The sequence below is a fragment of the Anabrus simplex genome, chromosome 1 (assembly GCF_040414725.1).
Source record: "Anabrus simplex isolate iqAnaSimp1 chromosome 1, ASM4041472v1, whole genome shotgun sequence".
Lineage (NCBI taxonomy): Eukaryota > Metazoa > Arthropoda > Insecta > Orthoptera > Tettigoniidae > Anabrus > Anabrus simplex.
Genome location: NC_090265.1, coordinates 527,232,610 through 527,254,160, shown reverse-complemented (window position 1 = coordinate 527,254,160; position 21,551 = coordinate 527,232,610). Strand labels below are relative to the sequence as shown.

Genomic DNA, 21,551 nt, shown 5'->3' with positions numbered 1-21,551 from the left:
GCGCCCAAAGATGTTTTAACTATGAATGAAACGGAACTCACGGCTGCTGTGGACATCAAGAACAACAAAAAGTAGACTGTCATGACATCTGTTGAAGAACTGAGGATATTACATGAAGAAATACAAACATGCCGAATATTCAACAGTGCCACTACAACAGGGATCAAAGTGTTGAATATTCGGCAGTTGCCAGTTCTAGGGTTAAGATGCTTTTTTAATTATTATTATTATGATTAACAAAAAAAAAAATGCGCACAATGTGCAAAATACAAACACTATATTACATTACTCTAGTCCTAGTTTTGTTATTGCTATTTGTCTTTTACTGCAGATATTTACATGATATCTTTCGCAGTGTTCATTGCACAATTCGCACACACAATTTTCATTCCAGTGATGAAATCTCTTATTTTGGCAGAACTTGTGGTGAAAATAATGTGTTGCATATCCCACTATTATGTGTCGAAGCTCATAATTTGCTTGTTTCCAATCATCCGTCATTATGGCGTCTGTTGAATAAAAGTCGTTCCAGATATAGCTGCGTTTTTCTATGAGAATTTGGAATGTGTTCTCGTAGGGCTTAGTGTTTGGCAGGTGTATCTGCATTCTGATGTCTTCTATAAAGAAAGCTTCTTTTAGTAAGATATAGGTCAGCCTTGATAGTGCTGTCTTCCCGAGCCCAGGATTTGTTTCATATAACTAGCTTTAATTTTCATTTTCTCTAGCGTTATCAGGTCGCTAAATTTAAGTTTATCCCACATTATATGGGTCCCATAAGTTACTCTTGGTGCTACAGCTGTTTCAAATAGTATCACTGCTGTTTTTGTTGTAAGTTTTTGTGGTTGTTGAATGTTATAAATTGCTTTTATTGCTGATTTTGTTCTTTCTTTGATATGATTGTTAAAAGATGCCAATACTGTTTGAAGAGTAACTCTGAGATATTTGAATTTTGGTACTACTTCTAGATGTTGTGATGTTTGGGACATCACTGCATGTATTCAATTATTGAACTATATAATTAATTGATAAAATGTATATATTTAATCACTGATAGGTCATTTTTAAATGAATATGTATATACATAGGGTTTTAATCATCCATTTCACATCATTTCATTTCTTTGTATCGCGGCTATAACGTATTCTGAATGAACCACATACTGGGTAAAGTATTTCAACATAATTCATATTAATAGCTTGCAGTAAATTTTCCAATAGCCGTTGTGAGGTGACCTGAGTCAGCAGGCTAATTTCAGCCCATTTCCAGGAAAAGTACGTCATCATGGTTATGAGAGACCTTACCCTCTCCACCTTCTGAAGAGACAGTTGAAACATTATGAACGCCGACTTTTCGAACTTCGCTACCTGACGCTATATTTCAGCGGGAAAGTTCAGCCTATGTGAATAGACGTAATGAAGTAACGTGATGGATTCCTAGCAATACATAGGAGAAGGGACGAGACCTCAAATCTTACTGGACCATGTGATATGGCTGATGGAGGGAGACTTTTGACGGCTATATACCCGCCGACAAGAGCTGGAGAGGAGACTCGTAGTATAGATAAGAAATGTGTTTTCCACCAATCAATACATCATTTATTTTAATAGATTAAACTAGTACCGGTTTCGGCTCTTTAACGGCCATCATCAGCTAGTATATGATTTGTTTTAGCCATTAGACAATTCACAAGTTGTTATTGTATTAGGCATCCGGATGTCTAATGGGGGATGGAAATGTATACAATAGCATATAATTAAAATATCAGTAGTCAGGGTAAAAAGTTACAAATTCTTCTTATCTATACTCTGAATCTGTCAATACGGAAAATGAAATTTATAAATAATAAAAGAGGAGACTCGTATTCGGACATTCTTACTTGTATTCAGAGTCACACTGGTACTCGTACTCTTGGAAGACACTCTTACGACGATTCGACGTCTGCACATCGGAGAAGATTTTAATTTAGTTCAGTTCTCATCTGAGTAGTACCGTAGGATACTACTAAAAAGTTACTCTCATTGGGACTTGTCATCTCAATGACGAGAGGTATAGTCAACGGGAGACCAGTTTTGACTAGTATAGGGGAGGAGAGCTTTTATTTTGAATTTAGCTATACTACTGTTCCGTAATACGGAAGAATACAAGTGTATTCTCTCCATGAACATAACCCAGGGTGGTTTTGCATTTAAAATTAGGACTCATTACGACTTTATGTAAGGAGTACAGTAGGAAGTGTTAAAGACAGGAAAAGCAGAAGTAGGACTGGAATCCAACAACAGATGACGCAGCCGGTACAAGAGATCCATCGATCATCAGCTTCAAGATAACAGAGTCTACAAATGGTGAGCTAATGGCATAAGTTACTGCAAGTCTTCGTGCAACAGTTCATTTTCTTAGAGTTAATTTCATTCAATTTTTATTTTGCTTCCGTAAGTTCTGATTTCGTTAATACGCCGTGACGTCACGTTTTTCATTCTAAAAAATAGCTGCTTTAATTTGTATTTTCTGAAATTATTATTAATGATCCTTAAATTCCAAGTTAGTGTACTTATTGGTTAGTGTCCAGTCACCCTACCACTGGGAGTTTTTTGAGTCTCATGACGTATTATTATTATTATTATTATTATTATTATTATTATATTATTATTAATTATCAACTATCGTTTTCAAGCCACAAGCTTGAAGGCTGGCGCCCATGGGATATTGTTTATTGAGAAACAATGAGATATCATTTATTTATATTACTATTAAAGTGACCCGCCACGTTATAATACTGTCACACATCTGTGTGCTGAGTGGGTACGTCACAATGTTTATTTTGAAGGGTCAATGTATCTTTTGGTGAGAGTTTACCACCTATTCTGAAAGTTATTTATTTAGTTTTGTCATGATTTATTAGTAAGTCATTTTTTAGGGCCCATGAAGTGAGTCTGTTTAGTACCTTCTGGAGCTCTTCTCTGTCTTCTGAACCTATTACCATAACTTCTCCATAGAGTAGAAGTATCGCCGAACTGTAATTAATGATATTTGTAATGTCTGCTGTCATGATATTGAACAGCAATGGGCTAATCTCCTTGGATCTCCTTGTACAACACCAATAATTTGAATTAAACTCTTGGATAAGGTGATATCATCAGATATTTGGATGAAATTGTATTTTAAAATGTCTGAAAGTACTTTTGTTATTTGGTATGCTTTGCCAATCAACAGACTGAGTTTTTGGATGAGTGCTTTATATTTATGAAATTGAAGACTTTTCTGTAATCTATGAAGACTACAAAATATTTTCTCCCTGGGTGTCTTAGTGTATCTGGAAGAGGTTCTAGTAATCAGTTCACAGCTTGCTTCTTATTTTTCTGAAACCAAACTGGTTTTCTGATATTAGGACATCTATTTCATCAGTAAGCCTGCCGTTTAAAACTTCCATGAATATTTTGAAGGAAGTGTTTCAGAGGGCTATCCGTGAGTCTGGGTTACAGGTTTCCCCTTCCCTTTGAAGAGAACTGTTTCCTTCTCCATTGTTCAGGTATTTTTCCTGTACTCAAACATGTATTGAAGAATTCTATCGAATAATCTTCCATCAGATTGTAAGATTCTTTGAGATGTTCTGTACATACACAGTCTGCCTTGTTGTTTTTGGCTTTTGTTATTGCATTATATATTTCCTGCCTTGTTATTGGGGTGATATTTTCTGTTGCTTCCGTAGCATAATATTTATATGCTGTGTCCTTATGTTTAATGTTTAGAATGGTGCCAAAATGATTTTCCCTAGTGTCCATGGAAATTCCTTTTATTGTAGGTGATCTTGGTTTTCCGAGTGCTATGAAAGGATCTTTTTGAGCAAGTTCTGCTCGTCTTTTGGCATCTAGATCTATGCAGTCTGCTTTTTTCTGTTTCATTAAAATTTCATATAATTTTCTTTGTTGAGCATATAATGATAAATCATGTTTTTGCATTGTGGTTTTGGCTTTATGTAGTGCTGATAGGATCTTCTTCCGTTCTTTGTCAAACCATAGTTGCGATTTCCTATCCTTTATTTGTGTTTGACATGACTGCAAAGTAGTTGTGCATAGTTCTAATCCTCTGTTATTTGATGTTGCTGTATTAGATGTGTTACTTCTATTTTTCACAAATTTCCTTTCAGTTTTTCCAAATTTAATTTCCTAGATACGTATTCTGGTCACCACAAGGTTGATTGAAGATAATGGTTGACTAAAATCAAAAGTTGTTATAACTGGTATATGTTTTCTTATTGGTATTCATGCTGATGTCCAAAGTGCTTCCGGTTTAATTACTTTTATGCCTTCTCCTCTGAATAATACACGATCTATTGCGCTAATACCATTCGGCGCTATGTATGCTAACATGTCAGGTTTGTTAATGAGGCTATATCCTCTTTCTTCTAGTGTATCCAGGATCTGTTTTATGGCTCAGTTTATCATTTTGTGCATTGAGATTCCCTTCAAAAATTACTCGTTTATCAATCATCATTCGTGTTAAAGCTTCTGTTATTCATTCAATGACATCTACAGTCACCTAAGTTTGAGCATATATGCCTATTATAGTAAGATAATTTGTTTTAACTATAATTGTGGTTTCATCTCTTATTACTTCCTTTATTAAAACTAGAGAAGGTTTAAGACAGATGGAAACACCTCCTGCTAGTCTACCTAAGATTTGGAAAGCAAAAGAGTGGATTCCATAGAATCTTTTTATAGTATATTCTTCAGTTAGAAATGTTTCTGTTCATATGATAGTGTCATATATTGTTAATGTTTCTGTTGGAATGAACAGTATCGCGTTTCGTAAACCTTCGATGTTCCACAGTAAAACATTTCTGTGCTTATTATAATTCTGCACCACTGCTGTATTTAATCTTTCAAAAATGAAATATTCTTACCCTTACTCCTTTTGGCCAAAAATCTGGCCTTTTGTGTCCGCAAGAAAACTGAACAGAAATCCTATTTTGAAGGCCTTTTTACCTCCCTGGGTAAGTAGTTCTTTGCAATCTATACCACCTTTGATTTTTTTTTTCTCAAGGTAATGTCTTACATTTTCTGTAGTTGTGTTTTTCTTTAGGTTACCTAAATATAGACAGGCCTTCTTTACGGCAGATTCATGTTCATTGTTTTCTAGTACTCCTGTCCCAATGATGGTTTTTAATTGATTAAATTTATTTTCCTTCCCCGTGTGTATGTTGTTATATCTTGTGAATCTGTTTGGTCGATATTGTGAGAACTCTCCCCGTTGTTTGTGTGAAATCGCTTCTCATTGACATTTCGTGCTTTCATATCAGTTATTGTCAATGTATTTTGGTTTAGATATTGATTAACTTCATCTTCTATTAGTACATTTAGCTTATTTGATATAAAGTCCATTACAAATTGTATGTCCCTTCTTATGCATGTTATGTCAACTTTTTCTTTAATTATGTTTATATATTTCATAGGTGATGTTATCTGTATCGAGTTAGTTGAATTAGTTGAATGTTGCATCTGAAACAGGTGACCATCAGAAGTCGAGAGACGTTGATTGCCATTAGTTTGTTGCTGCATGAGGTTCTGTAGATGAGTTGTCTTCTCCTTGCATGTGAACAATCTGACTTCTCCTAACCTCGTTTTTGGTACTCTCAATGTCATCATTCCTAACATACAGAATGGTTTTCATATCAATGAAACACTTACCGCATGTAGAATATCTACTTTCATCTCACTGTCTTTTTTTTTTTTTTAAGATAACCGCCTATTTCCACGATATTCCCTAAACTTTTCAGGGCACCTTCTAGTTGTATATTAATCTCGTCCGCCAGCTTTTTTTAAAAGATGCTTTATTACTATATAGCCACTTTCTATTCAGTGTCTAAAGAAGGCTTATCATTTCAAATTCTTAATTGTTGCAAAGGACGAGGTTTGTTTTAATTGCATGTCTGTTTTTATTTCAGTATGTATACAAATCATAGAGCTATGAACACATGAAAAAGTTCTTTCTGAGCAGTGTACAAGGAGATGATCGATTCTTACGAATATTAACGTTAATACTATAGATTTATAACATGAAAGGGAAATGGTTGGGTGACACCTTCCACCAGATTTCAAATCACGAACTAAAAAGACTTCATAACTACAATTTTGGCCAGAAATATAATTGTAGTTTTTGGGTAATAAACAACATTACATAGTATACTAGTCCATATGACAGATGATATTTATAAAGGGACCAAAAATGTCATATTTCAGAATGAGCTTTACATTTTATATAGTCAAAGAAAGTTTGTAAATTAATCTTCTCAACAGTAAGATAAGGACTATTTAACTTACCATTTTTGGCATAATCTAATGGTCTTCCATTAAAATTGATCAAAGTTCTGCTGTGATCCACATTAAGCACTGATTTCAAGGATTCATGCCATTCTTCAGAACCCTGCATCCAATCTTTTATTTTGTTTTGAAGTTCTGTTGCAAGCTCACTGAAAAAAGCAAATTACTTAATGAGAAGTAGATAGGAAAATTTGCATGTTACACTAACAATTCTGCAATGTTGGATGATACCAGGGTGTTCCACTAAGGCAGCTGGAGCAAACAGGATTGAGTGAATGTTATTGGGAACAGATCACCTGGATCAGAATGAATGAGGGATAGATAATGACTCCCTGATTAAGAAAGACTATCACTATTATAGTATAGGTCAAAGTGAAAGTGGATCTTTAACATAATTATTTAGAAGCAGAATACATCAATTGGTTTGTGTCATTACTGGATCCGTTTGTAAAAATCTGTGTCCAAAATAGTGTATACCAGACTTCCTTCAATAATTTCAAAACTATAACGTTAGAAAAATATAATAACAAGCTTGAAAAATGAAAGGTCCAGAGAGTCCACCCAAATAGCTTTCAAGGTCATACAATGCAACAGTAAGTCGTACGCACCTTTTGTGGTGAAATCAGAGCTTGGAGTATGCAGGAGACTACAACGTGGTAACACACACCATGAGGTGTCGTTCATTTTATATACACACTAGCTGATGTACCCGTGCTTCGCTACGGGATTCTCAGAAAGACTGACTTGATGGTTTTCCTAACTGAATTCAACATAGGTCATTACAAAAACGTCAGTAGGAATGTAGCGATTGAAAGCAATGTTATCATATAAAATACTCGATCAAATGAAAAACCGCACACTTTCTCACCTTCAACGAACAGTACTACGGTGCCGATCTAAGAGTCCAAAGTTCCAGAGCTGGAATAACCAGGTCGCAGACTGCCGTGAACACTCCTCTGTCATTATTCCATTAAATATGCACACTACTCATTCCAATCGGTGCCTCAGAGTAGAGATTGAATAGCTCGAATACTATGATGAACCAGTGTGTTACGTACCAGATATATCAGAAAATGTATGAACCAGAGGAATGGCATGCTAAAGAAGAAAGTTATCTTACTCCCCAGCTACTTCCCGCCAATATACAGGCAGGCTGTTACAGTCGGTACGACCAGGCGAGTTGCCCGTGTGGTTAGGGGCGCGCAGCTGTGAGCTTGCATCCGGGAGATAGTGGATTCGAACCCCACTGCCGGCAACCCTGAAGATGGTATTCCGTGGTTTCCCATTTTCACACCAGTCACACCAGGCTGTACCTTAAAGCCAAGGCCGCTTCCTTCACACCACTATTCATTTCCTATTCCATCGTCGCCATAAGACCTACCTGTGTCGGTGCGACGTCAAGCAAATTAAGAAAACCTCGGTACGCTGCAGTAATCCTATCTATCGGGGATGAGAGAAAACAGAAGACAAAAAGCACATCACAACAAACAATGGTCAATGTAATGTTACTGTTGATAAAGTTTATGAGTTTTCTATATTGCAGGCCTTCACATTAGTTTTCTTTCTTCGACTCTGTGATATTAGGGTGTCTTACAAAATTATTGATATCGTAGACTGTAGTTCCTTATTCTCAGACTTTACATACCGATTTTCACTAAATTCTGTTTACCCATTTTCTCGTGACTCGGCGCTGATATGGACTTAGTAACAAAAATCCAAATTCATGAATATCTCTGATTATATGCGGTACAGTAACAATGTATAAGACATACGTGATCGGAAATTTAATAACTTCTTACATAACTACTACTAACTTACGACATAACTAAAGTTATGTTAGTTATGTAGTATTTATCGATACGACCACTAATAACATAAATAACTTATTTGAGAATTACATTTCAGGCCTTCCCCTATATTACCATTTCACTCAATGTGAAGAAAATAATTTGTAGCCTAGATTGCAGTGGTTCATCAGCCGACATCACATACCGATTTTCATTAAATTCTCTTCAGCCGTTTTCTATTGATGCGAGTACAGACAGACAGACAGACAGACAGACAGACAGACAGACAGACAGACAGACAGACATTAAGGAAAAGTAAAAAAAAATACATTTCCTTGTTACTGTCGACATGACAGATACAAAAATATCATTCATTTCAAATTCTGAGCAATGCACAGGCAAAACACTTATTTTATATATAGATTACATTTCAGGCCTTCCCCTAAACTACCATTTCACTCAGTGCGAATAACATTATTGATAGTCTAGATTATAGCAACCTATTCCCCGACTTTGCATACCAATTTTCGTGAAGATACGACCACTAATAAAATAAATATTTGACAATTAAATTTTAGGCCTTCCCCTAAACTACCATTTTTTCAGCGTGTATAGCCTATATTGTAGCGACTTATATCCCATCTTTGTCTAGCGATTTTCATTTTTCGTGAAGATACGACCCCTAATAAAATAAATATTTGACAATTAAATTTTGGGCCTTCCCGTAAACTACCATTTTTCTCAGCGTGTATAGCCTATATTGTAGCGACTTATTTCCCATCTTTGTCTAGCGATTTTCATTAAGACACGATCACTAATAACATAAATATTTGAGAATTAAATTTCAGGCCTTCCCCTAAACTACCATTTCACTCAGCATGATTAAAATAATTTATAGCCTAGATTGTAGCGGCTCATCACCCGACTTTACATTCCGATTTTCATTAAATTCTCTTCAGCCGTTTTCTCGTGATGCGTGTACATACATACATACATACATACATACATACATACAGACAGACAGACAGACAAACATTACGGAAAAGTAAAAAATGCATTTTCTTGTTACTGTGGTCATGGCCGATACAGAAACACAATTCTTTTCAAATTCTGAGCAATGTACAGACAAAATTCTTATTTTATATATATAGACAAGATCCACTGATGCCAGTAATAATATTTGTGAAAACACTTGACTAGGTACATGAATAATCATGAAATAGTTGATAATTTTGTGAAAATTTCTGACATGTCCCAATATCTTAATTCAAAGAAGGTCCAAGCCTACTGTAAAGGAAAGCAAGTAGAAAGAATGAGTCAAAGTGAATCAAGGACGTCGAAGATGTCCAAGATTGGGCATACGAGTGTCTTATAAACAAGGTACACAAACCAAGGTAGCCGAGTGCCATGAGCCAACAGTCGGTAAATCTTAACATCTTAACTTACTGCTTTTGTCTAGTCTATGAAGATAGATAACCCCAAAAATACCCAGAAGATGTAATCAAGATGATGGAGATAAGAAATAGTGTTATTTAAAAACATTTGCAAGAGGAGAGAGACCAGTCAGGAAAAAAAAAAAAAAAAGAAAAAAAAAAAAAACTGTAACTTAACTCTGCACATTCACTTATTTCTAACACCCATCCAACACCCATGCAACATATTCTATGCCCAAAACACCTGCAGCCATGGCTTCAAAACAGCCTCAGTACATATTTTAATGGAGGAGGCCACCTTACGCTAGCTGAAATTTTGTACCTCAGCCTACAAATGCTATTTATACAAAATTTAACACGAACATGTTTTACCATTCATGGAATAACGTTCATATCTTTTTTAAATCCAGAAATACCTATAAATTTTTTATCAAGCCATCATTTAAAAAAAGTAAATTTTGTGATTGTGTAAAAGAGGACCATAAGCCCTAATTTGCCATGGATAAATAAATAAATAAATAAATAAATAAATAAATAAATAAATAAATAAACAAATATGCCTACATACATCTTCATTACAGACTGTTATGCCTTTCAACGTTCAGTCTGCAAGCTTCTGAATTTAGTAAATGCCGCCACAATTGTCTATTTGAAACTAGTTCTGTGGCCCCTTTTGCTTCTATCTATCTTACCTTTAAATCATGAGACACTGAATCTAACCATCATTGTCTTGGTCTCAGCTTTATGTCTAGACCCAGTCCTTTGTATAATACATCCAAGTTCATCCAAAAATGTTTAACAAAAAACTACAGATTTTTATTTAACATATCCATCAAAAACACCACAGATTTAATAGAAAAACTAATGAATTTCAACATCCAACCAAATCGTTCTCTCCACTCTTTTGACATTGTCAATATGTAACCCAGCATTCAAATCTCAAAATTATTCCTCATCATTGAAAATAACTTAAATAAATACAGTCACCTAAGTAAACTAGAAATTCAGGACTTCATTTCTATTTTAAAATTGGTCATTAATAATAACTTTTTCACCTTTGACAACACTACATATCAACAAGATGGCTTAGCAATGGGCTCACCGACCTCAGGCATCTTTGCAGAGATCTATCTAGACTTCTTAGAATACAAAAATTGATAATAATAATAATTTTACTAATATCCTCTGTTGGGACAGATATGTTGATGATACACTCGTTGTTATGAATGAAGAAATTAACACCGCAGCTTCTACAATTCTACTTCTCAACAACATTGACTCTCATATTAAATTTACTCTTGAATCCAAAACTAACAAAGCTATACATTTTTAGATTTAACTATCAAAAGACATCCTTCCTCTTTATCCTACAAAATTTTTTGAAAACCAACACAAACAGCAACTACTATCCGACAAGATTTTACACACCCACAAGCACATAAACGTGCCTATTACAATAGCTTCATTTTTCGTGCCTTTAATATAACAATGTCTAAAAATGATTTAAAAAATGAATTTAATTCTATCCATGCTACTGCTAAATCTAACGGCTATAACAATTCCTTCACAGATAGAATAAATAATAAATTCAAACACCATCCCTAAACCACCTCAACAAAAGAAAAACTTAACGCCTGGGCATTTCCACCTTTACTTTTAACAAAGATGTTTTTATAAAGTTATCAACATCTTCAAAAAACATAATGTTAAAATATCTTTCAAAACCAACAATAGGAATATTGACCTCTTACATGACTCGACCTCTATCAACAAATCTAGTATTTTTTCAAAATCAGGTGTTTACAGATTTAAATGCAACAACTGCAATTCCTCGTATATATGCCAAACTGGACGTAACTTTAATATTAGATATTTATAACCTGTTAACGCTTTAAAAGCCAGCCCTGTGGTGTAGGGATAGCGTGCCTGCGTCTTCCCCGGAGGTCCCAGGTCGATTCCCAGCCAGGTCAGAGATTTTCACCTGGACCTGAGGCTGGTTCGAGGTCCACTCAGCCTACGTGATTAGAATTGAGGAGCTATCTGACGGTGAGATAGCGGCCCTGGTTTAGAAAGCCAAGAATAACGGCCGAGAGGATTCGTCGTGCTGACCACATGACACCTTGTAATCTGCAGGCCTTTGGGCTGAGCAGCGGTCGCTTGGTACGCCAAGGCCCTTCAAGGGCTGTAGTGCCATGGGGTTTGGTTTGGTTTGGTTTTAGTGCTTTAAAATATAATATATCCTCTGCTGTAGGACAATATATACATGATTCTAAACACACATTCACTAACATAAAACAAGACATACAAATAACTGAAATAATAAATAAAGGCCCTTTACTTTCCACAATTGAAAATTGTTTCATCCATCTCGACCAATATTGCAATCCCAATTTCAATTTAAACGACATTTTAGAAAAACCAAATATTCTTTTCGACTTTCTCATTTTCATTTTTTTAAAACGTTTCTTCTTTAAACCCAAATACAATTTTCCCTGCTTTACATAGTTCTTATCCATGTCTCTTGCCCCAATTACCTCAACCACCTGACCCAACTTAGATCCACTCCCCTTTCCTCCTTTCTTCCATCTCTCTTTCACATTTACGGTTACAATATGGATTAAAAAATATAAAATATAGAGTTAATTTTGTATCGTACACCCCCCGAGTTGAATCTTATGATCTAGCCCAAGTACAGTATTTACGGTTACAATATAGACTAAAAAATTTCAAAATATAGAGTTAAATATGAACTGATATTTTTTAATAAACTTTGTGCAAAATAACAAAGAATATGTGTGTTGTGTCAAATTTCAACACTTATAAAAAGAGTACTTGTGAAAGTCACAAAAATAAGAATTTTAAATGAAAATTAAGTCACACAATGCAAGTTTGAGGAAAATGAACCATAACCGTAAATGCCGTACTTGGGCTAGGTCATAAGATTCAACGCAGGGGGTGTACAGTACAAAATGGAGTGCTACAGAGGGAGAGAGGTTTATTGAAATGTCTGATTCAAAGAAAACTGAGTTTATTAACAAAGGTTCAAATTTCATATCACCTCTGTACAGAAGAAATACTGGGAGATGTCTTTTCCTTGTCCTACAACTGGCGACGTTCCTTGAAATCCCACGACTATCACTGATCAGAACGTCTCATTCACTTTGAAATATGAGCACTTGGAAAATAAACACAAGTCTTAAAACACTCATCTTAAATAACCAATCACTTGGAAATGTTAAATTTGGCGAAGCACAAGTTGTATTATATTGCTCTCAGTTTGAGTAAAAATTCTATTACTAACTGGAATACCGAAGAAAATTTATAAGTCCACTTTCAACATCATAGAGTTAGAGTTCCTGAACGCGAAGAAATTAAACTGTCACTCAACACTACATCGCGACTGCCACGAGCTGACCGACTGGGTTTGACCGTTGTACTTGACACACCGATCTGCCTTGGGAATTAGTCCTCGTTATATATGCAAATCATGAAGATAGCAGTAATTGTATTTCATTAAATATCTTTTTTAGCTTTCGTCGGATTTACACTAAACTTGGTGAAAATGGAGACAAAAAATTTGGCAATACAATGATTTTGTTCTCATAATTTAATTATTATTCTAAGGAAAGTTATTAGGCATAGAACATTTCGAATGTTCTCTTGCCGATGCAATCTTCCTGTCGCAAGATGAAGTAGGATGTGACGTCATAAGCTCCACATCCCATACGGTCTACACGCTGCAGCTAGCTGTTGAGTTGGTGCGCAGCGCATAATTCAAGTTCGAAGTGCAGGACTTTATCTTAGACCAGCGTTCCTGGTACAATATTGCACTATTGCACATGTTTATTATTACAAGTGTGTACTGGAAAGTTTGATTCCTAAATGTCATTCACTTTATGAAAGAATTCAAGGTTATTTCAAATGAATATATATATTGTACCAGGAAATGCCATATTATTTGTGAATTTCTTATCACAGAGTCTTTTTTGGTAGGGCATGTTATTATTAGAGGGCATGATCGGTAATGTCCTGAAATACAGAGAGAGACGTTTTATCTAAAATGACTTGCATCTTTCTTGAAAACCTGAGAGTATTCAGGAAAAGTCAAAATATATCCCCATACATGTGCATTTGTATCTGAGGCATTGTCTTCCTCGGCAATCCTCCAGGCGGTGTCGTCACCATGGCACCATGATCACGCATCGGCAGCTCCACACCAAGGCACCACGTTCCCATGGTGGCAGCCTTTGAAGTTCTGGAAGGTCTCGCTGCAGGGTTATCACTTACTGTTTTCTTTGCATGGGGTGTTCACTTTTATAAGTCCCCAAATACACCAGAATTAGCACGTGTATAATTATGGAAACATGGCTTGCACGTGTGTGAAATGAAGTAATTTATTATCACTTGGTTGGTCCAATTGTCACTCGCTCTGTGTTTAAGGGAAACAAATGTTTGAACTCAAATTGGAAATGAAATGGTAGTTGCTTTCCACTTTCTGTAAATAAAATTGTAATATGTTCTAATCTTCTTGAACAGGTGGTGATTTTCCACATAAACTACCGTTAAATAATGCTGAGAGATAAATGGAAACTAACAGTCTGTTTGGACTAAAATAATCTATTTTTCATGTGAAAACATTCTAATACACATGTTGGGTCTGAGATTTAGTGTCCGACGGAATAATACTTTAACACAGATATGTTAGTTCAATTTCTTATAATAATGTTCTACGACTCACTTCGGCATTTAAGTTGAATGTCTGAAGTAATATTATCCTACTATTGCACATGTTTATTATTACAAGTGTGTACTGGAAAGTTTGATTCCTAAATGTCATTCACTTTATGAAAGAATTCAAGGTTATTTCAAATGAAATTTTCAAGTTTATCTCTCATGTAATGATCAAAGTCAAAATCTATTACAGTTTAGAATAAATCAAACTTTGAGAAATGTTGTAGCAGTTCAAAAACATGGTTCAAACCTGATAGTGTAAATACAAGTTCAACTCACCACTGAATTTTATAAGTCTGAAGTAGAGTTCCACTTGCAAAATATATAAGTCCCGATCCACTTGTGAGATTCTAAATCCACTTCGCACTAACAGATAAAGTCTTTACATTCACTTGTAGAGTCGTACTCGGACAGTTTCATTCTATGACGATATTTAACCACGACACTCCACACGATGAGATAGCATAGCCAAACTCCGGTGATCACTAAGATATCCAGTGCTCGAGCAGCTGGCTTTTATACAGCCATAGTGCCTACGTCATCCTATGACTGTAATTTATATTATACGGAATAACTCTCGTTTCCCTGAATGGATTTGAATGAAACTGATACATGGAGATGTTTGTGAAACGGTCGGTCTACACGATGGCATTATACACTTGCCAATATCTTAATTATTATGAAAGTTAGTAAAATTTTCAGCAAGAAAGCATCTAGAATGTCCGTGACGTGACTTGTCATAAACTGCTTGCTGCGAAGCTACGCGTCATTGACCAAGGTGGGTTGCCTATCCACTTCCTGTAACACTTCGTAATTATACGAGACGTAATATCTTGAGAAATACTTCATGTATCAACATTCCCTGTATAATAAGTACATATTTAGCCATTTTTATTACAAATCAATTCTAGCCCTACACATTAGCACAGGAAAATATGCACAACAAAAATTGATCTAATGGACTGCATATCCATATGTGGCTGGGAGGCATGGCTAGTCTTAAGGAAAAATAATGGTTAGGAAGGATAGGATAAGATAGGATAGGTTTTGTTCACACAGCGACGATGTATAAAACAGGAGTTTTGTCTGTACATTGCTTTGTCCTGACGATAAATATAGCCTATAACATAAGTTATAGAGAAAATTTCTGATCATTTACATCTTATACAGTTTTACCATATTGGCTATGATAACAAAGATATTCATCAATTTAGACGTTTGTTGCTTATCCCATGTCAGCGCTGACTCACAAGAAAAATGGTAGAACAGAATTTAATGAAAATTGGTATGTAAAGGCAGGGAATAATTCACTACAGCCTAGGCTATACATACTTTTATTCACTCTGGGTGAAATGGTACCATACGGGAAGGCCTAAAATTTATTTCCCAAATAGGTGGTCCTATTGATAAATACTACCTAAACAAAAGTTATAGAGACTAATTTTCGATCATTTATGTCTTCTACAATTTTACCATACTGCCTATGATAACAGAGATATTAACCTTTAACACTCAGATTTATTCAGCTGGCCACTTACCTCTACTCATATTTATTTTTCTGGAAATGTATGGCTGTACTGTTATCCATTCTTAAAGCTAAAACAATTTATTTTGCAAAGCTTAAGTTGTGATAACTTTACATGCTTATCCAGATAATGAATATGCAAAATTTACAAAAGTCCCCGAGTGTATTCACTTGTCAAATTATGCTGAACTTCAAAATGTCAGCGTGGGTAGGCTTCTACCTTACCCAGTCAGAACAATCATCTTCTTCTAATGAACTGGAGCCTTCTTTCTTTGCTTGAGTTCAAGTAATTCACAATCTCACTTATGCCAGTACTGCTCAGCCCACTTGATTTGTTTTAAGCCATTTTGCGCCTTCAAATTGCAAACAAAGCACTTTATATATGTTCTGAAGATTGCCTGCTCAAATCATACTAAGAATTATATTCAGAAGTCCATGGATTCTCTAAAGTCAAGGTACTGCCAAAAAAACAGCTAGCTATTCAAATTCTTCCATTAAAACACGCTTTTGTTGAGTAAACATTATGTCGGGACATTTTTGACTTATGAGAACAACAGAAAACTGTGATGTTGGAACACTTCCGACATACGAGCATAAAGGGTTGAAAAAATTAAAAGGTGTATGGCTTTTAGTGCCAGGAGGGTCTGAGGACAAGTTCGGCTCGTCAGATGCAGATCTTTTGATTTGACGCCCATAGGCGACCTGTGTGCCATGACGAGGATGGAATAATGATGAAGACCACACATACACCCAGCCCCCACGCCAGTGGAATTAACCAATATAGTTAGAACTCCTGACTCTGCCGGGTATCACCCAGGACCCCTGTGACCAAAGGCCAAGACACTAATCATTTAGCCATGGAGCCAGACGCTTAAAGGGTTAATGAATTTAGACTTTTGGTTCTTAACCCATAACAAAGCTGAGCATTCCTAACATGGAAATATTGCAGAGATGAGTTATTTATAAGGTTCAACCTATTCAATACTAATTGCATGTTGTATAGATGTTATTCACAACATTTATTTAACACGGGACCGGTTTTGACATGTTATCATCAGCCATTTAAATGTCGAAACCGGTCCCATGTTAAATAAATGTTGTGAATAACATCTATACAACATGTAATTAGTACTGAATAGGTTGAACTTATAAATAACTCATCTCTGTGACCTCAGTTCAATACGGAAACAACAATGAAACTCATATCTTTGAATGGAAATATTGTTCAGTCGTGTTAACTGGCAATGGTGGTGGTTTCTGTCGTGATTGTCTCAAGGTAAAAAAACCAACTGGTCATCTCGTATATCGACAGGGAAGATGACTATCCAAATGGAAAAAGAAATTGTGAAGGAATGATTGCTTGAAGAATAAGACAACAAGAGAATCAAGAATGGAGGAAGGAGTACCCACTCTGCATTGGCTGCCCTAATATCACAGAGGCAGGAAAAAACTGAATGTGAAGACCTACAGTATTGAAAGCCCATAAAACTGATCAACAGTAACATTACATTGACTATTGTTTGTTGTGATGTGCTTTGTTTCATCTGCTGTCACACATCTCCAACAGATAGCATTGTTGCTGTGTACCGCATGAACTAAGGGGGTTACCTACAGAGTAGAACAGCCTGCCTGAATATTGGGATATAGCATGCCATTCATCTGGTTCGTGCATGCTCCGACAACTGCTGGCACATGACACACTGGTCCATACCATATTCATACTTTCATTCTTGCTGCAAATCTGATTTATTTTATCCATTTAAATCAACCACGAACGTAACCGATCTGATTACATTTCTCACAGATTTCCAAATATTTCTAGAAATATTAATTCTAGCTAAACAGTGTGTGTAATAGCAATTATAGGAGGTCTATTTCGTAATCTCTTATGTCTCATACATTTTTATCTTCTGAGCAATAATAATGGAGATATTTGTGAATTTAAGGCTTTATTGGCAAGACCATCAACGGCCAGCATTGCAGACATGGATAGCCTCTATTGTTCTGTAGTCATGGTAATCAACAAGCTAATGATGATGGAGATTGTTGTGATTTGTTTAAATAAGCAGCAAATCCACTCAGTCATTAGTCACTAGTCAACAGGAAGATAATGAAGATGATCTTCGAAATAACAAGGAAAACACGATCACTCGAATGAGGGAAAAGGGAATCATAAGTTTTATCTATGGAGCATCATTAAGGTATATGGCACAAACACAGGTTACTTCTCAAGTACCACATTGGCCGCAGATTTGGAACGACTGGTGTGAATGCTGCACGACGACTGACTCAAGGTCCGTGGGGAAGGTTGGGCTGTGGATATGCCGAGACAGGGGTAGCCAATGAACTTGCTTTATTTGATTTAACCAATCACTAAACACTTATAATAACCTAAGGTTTACAAATTGATAAAGCACAATTTATAATTTAAGCAGAATTTATAATTTGATATATAACATTCCTTCCTCCTTAAGATCTGTCTCACAATTTGTCAGGCCAATGTACTATTATACTCAGTCTCTGATCCTATTCTCAAATACAGTAAACACACCAATGTATACTAACTAGGAAAAATTATTATATAATTAATGACTATATATTATTTGTAAACAAGCATTACAATTTGAAAAAAAAAAAATCAAATATACGGTAGTAAGTTCAAAATATATAGATACTACCTTACTATTGAAACAAGAACCAACCGGTTAAGCCTGCAACTGCCCGTAATCGAACTGGAGACCGCACGGCCTGTTTCATAAGTTTAAATTTTGCGTGTTGTAGTCTGTGATGCTACGCATCATGCTAGACTAAGGCACGACCGCGATGTCACGGAACACGTGGCCTGCACGTCAGAAGGAATGATCTAGAAGCATTTTTCTATCTCTGCTTCCTGATGAGATAACAGCAAATGGACAATGGGATCGTATAGTTGGCAATAACAAATAGCTTGTACTCAAATTTCAAGTCGATAACTGTATTATTTGAGGAGATATTAAGATATTAAAATATCACGTGATATACACGGCATTCACACCCAGGGGCAAGCTTTTGTATAAAGGCGAGCCTGAAAACTCAGCAACACGCAGAGACTGGTGAAGGTCTGCTGCATGACCCAGTACCAGCGAGTGCGATTTAACTTAGTGCGTGAAGTGCCAAGTTCTGAACATCTACAACTTCGAATTCGGTATCAGCGAGACACGGCCTAGGTGAGAACTTAAGACTGTGACAGCAGTATAACTTTATACTCTAAAATTTTTCGTCCGCTTCTGAAGGACTTATTTAAAAGCATTCAAACACTTCAACATTTTACGTTGCTGCTTGAAAACACAAGTGTCATACATTGGTCATATTATTTTGTACCGTGTGCAACAGAACAGTCAGTAAACAACATAACTTACAATTTAATGAGGCAGGTTTACGAATTTGAACTTCTGCGAGTGACCAGCTATTTAGGACTCTATTTATTAAAATTACATGCCTATTATTTCACGTAAGGGAACATGTGAAACTGAGCATTAATACTTTATGGTGTGCTAGATAGACAGTAGATTGTTTCTTAAAATTACGTGCTCATTATTTCACATAAGGGAACATAGACTGTGTAACTGAATATTACGACATTATCATGTGTGAGATAGAATGTACAGACTCTGCTTAGACTTCACAAACTGTATTCAAACTTACAGTCGGAAACACAGTGCATTCAGCGTATCAAACTTTTGTACTCAGACATTGACGGTTCGATCGCAGTATTAAGTGGAACCTTGGTTCAAAATATCATACGTGAAATTTCACCCCAAACGTTACACTTGTTAATTATGAACCGGCTGTGCTATAACACTCGAAGTGGCGTGTGCAATTTGATGCCACATGCATAGACTTAACCACCCGTATCATCGTGTGAACATCCGCCGATGTAGACGTGGTAGCTTCGGGGGATACGTGGTGATGGTGTTCCGAATCATCGGGAGACATATGGTGATGGCGTTTCTGGTCACCGGTGGATACGTGGTACTACAGCCTGTGAGGACGCAGCCAGACGGAGCCAGAAACTTCAAGATCCAGACCTACTTAAAGGTGATATGCATCTGTGTTGTTTACAGAACAGTCAGTTCGAACTTTATGAACTGTAACTTCTAATTTAACTTTCAAGTCCACAAGTCACTTTCAATTTTCCAAGCGACTATCCATTTCTCAAGTGACTTCCTATTTGATTTCAAGTTCACAAGTAACTTTCAATTTCTCAAATAACTTCCAATTTTACACGTAAAGCCAGTGTAGTATCAAGTCTTATCACAGCTTCAAGCAAACTTGCTAATGAGTGGACAAAAACTTTGAAGAACATTTATAGAATGCAATTGAGACTTAGCCATTTCATTAGACATTTTTCCAGTGAATTAGAACTTTATTTATTTTCACATGAAATCACACTGATTAATTATTTCAAGAGTGAGCTCTGGTTAATTTGCAATAATTTTGAATTAGACATTCAATTAAGAATTTCAAGAGTGAACTTGATTAATTTAATTATTTCAGGAGGGAACTTGATTTATTTCATTTAAATTGAGCGTTTTCTTGAAACTTCAAGAATTAACTTTGATCATTTTACTATAATTAAGTGTCTATCACTAATAGAATTTAAACATCAAGAATAAACTTTATATGCTTTTTAAATATCAAATGTTGATGATATGCTAGTTCAATTTGACAAGGATTCAATGATATCACAGGGAATTTATTTATATTTGCTAATATTAATAAAAGTGAGTGTGGCCTACTATGCAATATTTATTCAACTGTAATTCCCTCTCTGTACACTCTCCTGCTCTAAGACCACACATGCCCTGTGTACTTCTCATGCTCGATCACATGCGTAATTAAGTGCACGTCTGTTACTGGTACACTATACTATACAATATCAAAACTGTGACCTAGACCTACTGGGAATCAAACCTTACAATAGGTTTCTATCTCAAATTGAATAGGGTCTAGTTGTGATAGGTGACTCTCTATGCCCACATAAGACTCCTTGCTCTACAGTTAGCTCTGAGGGCTGCAGTGATCATCTGCTAGAGGCAGCTGGAGATAGTGGGTTCGAACCCCACTTTCGGCAGCCCTGAAGATGGTTTTCCATGGTTTCCCAATTTCACACTAGGCAAATGCTGGTGCTGTACCGTAATTAAGGCCATGTCAGCTACCTTTCCAGTCTAGCCCTTTCCCACTGAAAATCTTTGATGTGCGAGTGCAACGTTAAATGACTAGCAAAAAAAAAAAATTATAAATGAACGTGGGGTCTCGGAATATGAAGCAGGCTTGCTACCTCTAGACCATGGCTCTGGCACATATTCTATACAGAAAAACTTGAATTAAAAACTCCAAACTTTGACCTTTCTTTCATTTACCTTATAGCCACTATGGCATCAAGAGGCTCCTCATACCAAGCACACGGCTGATCAACACCAATATCCATTTTGGTACCATCACGGCACAGGTAGGAATAGTTAGCAGCATATTCACCATATACCTGGAATATAAAATAAACCTAATTTGATTACATAAGATCTGTAGATGTCATTCAAGCAATGTATTGGAGACATTACTAGTAAAGACTTCATTTACACAAGGCAAATTGTCAACATTTTATTTCTATCTCTTAATGTCACTAATAGAAATGGAATAAACAAGAGTAATGATATACATCATCAATGATAGGAAAGTAGGATTAAGAATTATATAGCAAAATTCTAACAGCACGTTT

General features: G+C 35.9%; 1 protein-coding gene across 3 annotated transcripts in view; it reads right to left on the bottom strand.

Moving 5' to 3' along the window:
- The window catches only part of LOC136857087 (transferrin), a 389,183-nt gene that overhangs the window by 166,775 nt on the left and 200,857 nt on the right, over positions 1–21,551 (bottom strand). For all 3 annotated transcript variants that reach the window (XM_068225055.1, XM_067135471.2, XM_067135472.2), the window contains exons 7-8: positions 21,196–21,317; positions 6,318–6,466 (exon numbers count right to left, since the gene is read on the bottom strand). In XM_068225055.1, coding sequence (XP_068081156.1) covers positions 6,318–6,466; positions 21,196–21,317 — 271 coding nt within the window. The remainder of the gene's footprint in view (positions 1–6,317; positions 6,467–21,195; positions 21,318–21,551) is intronic.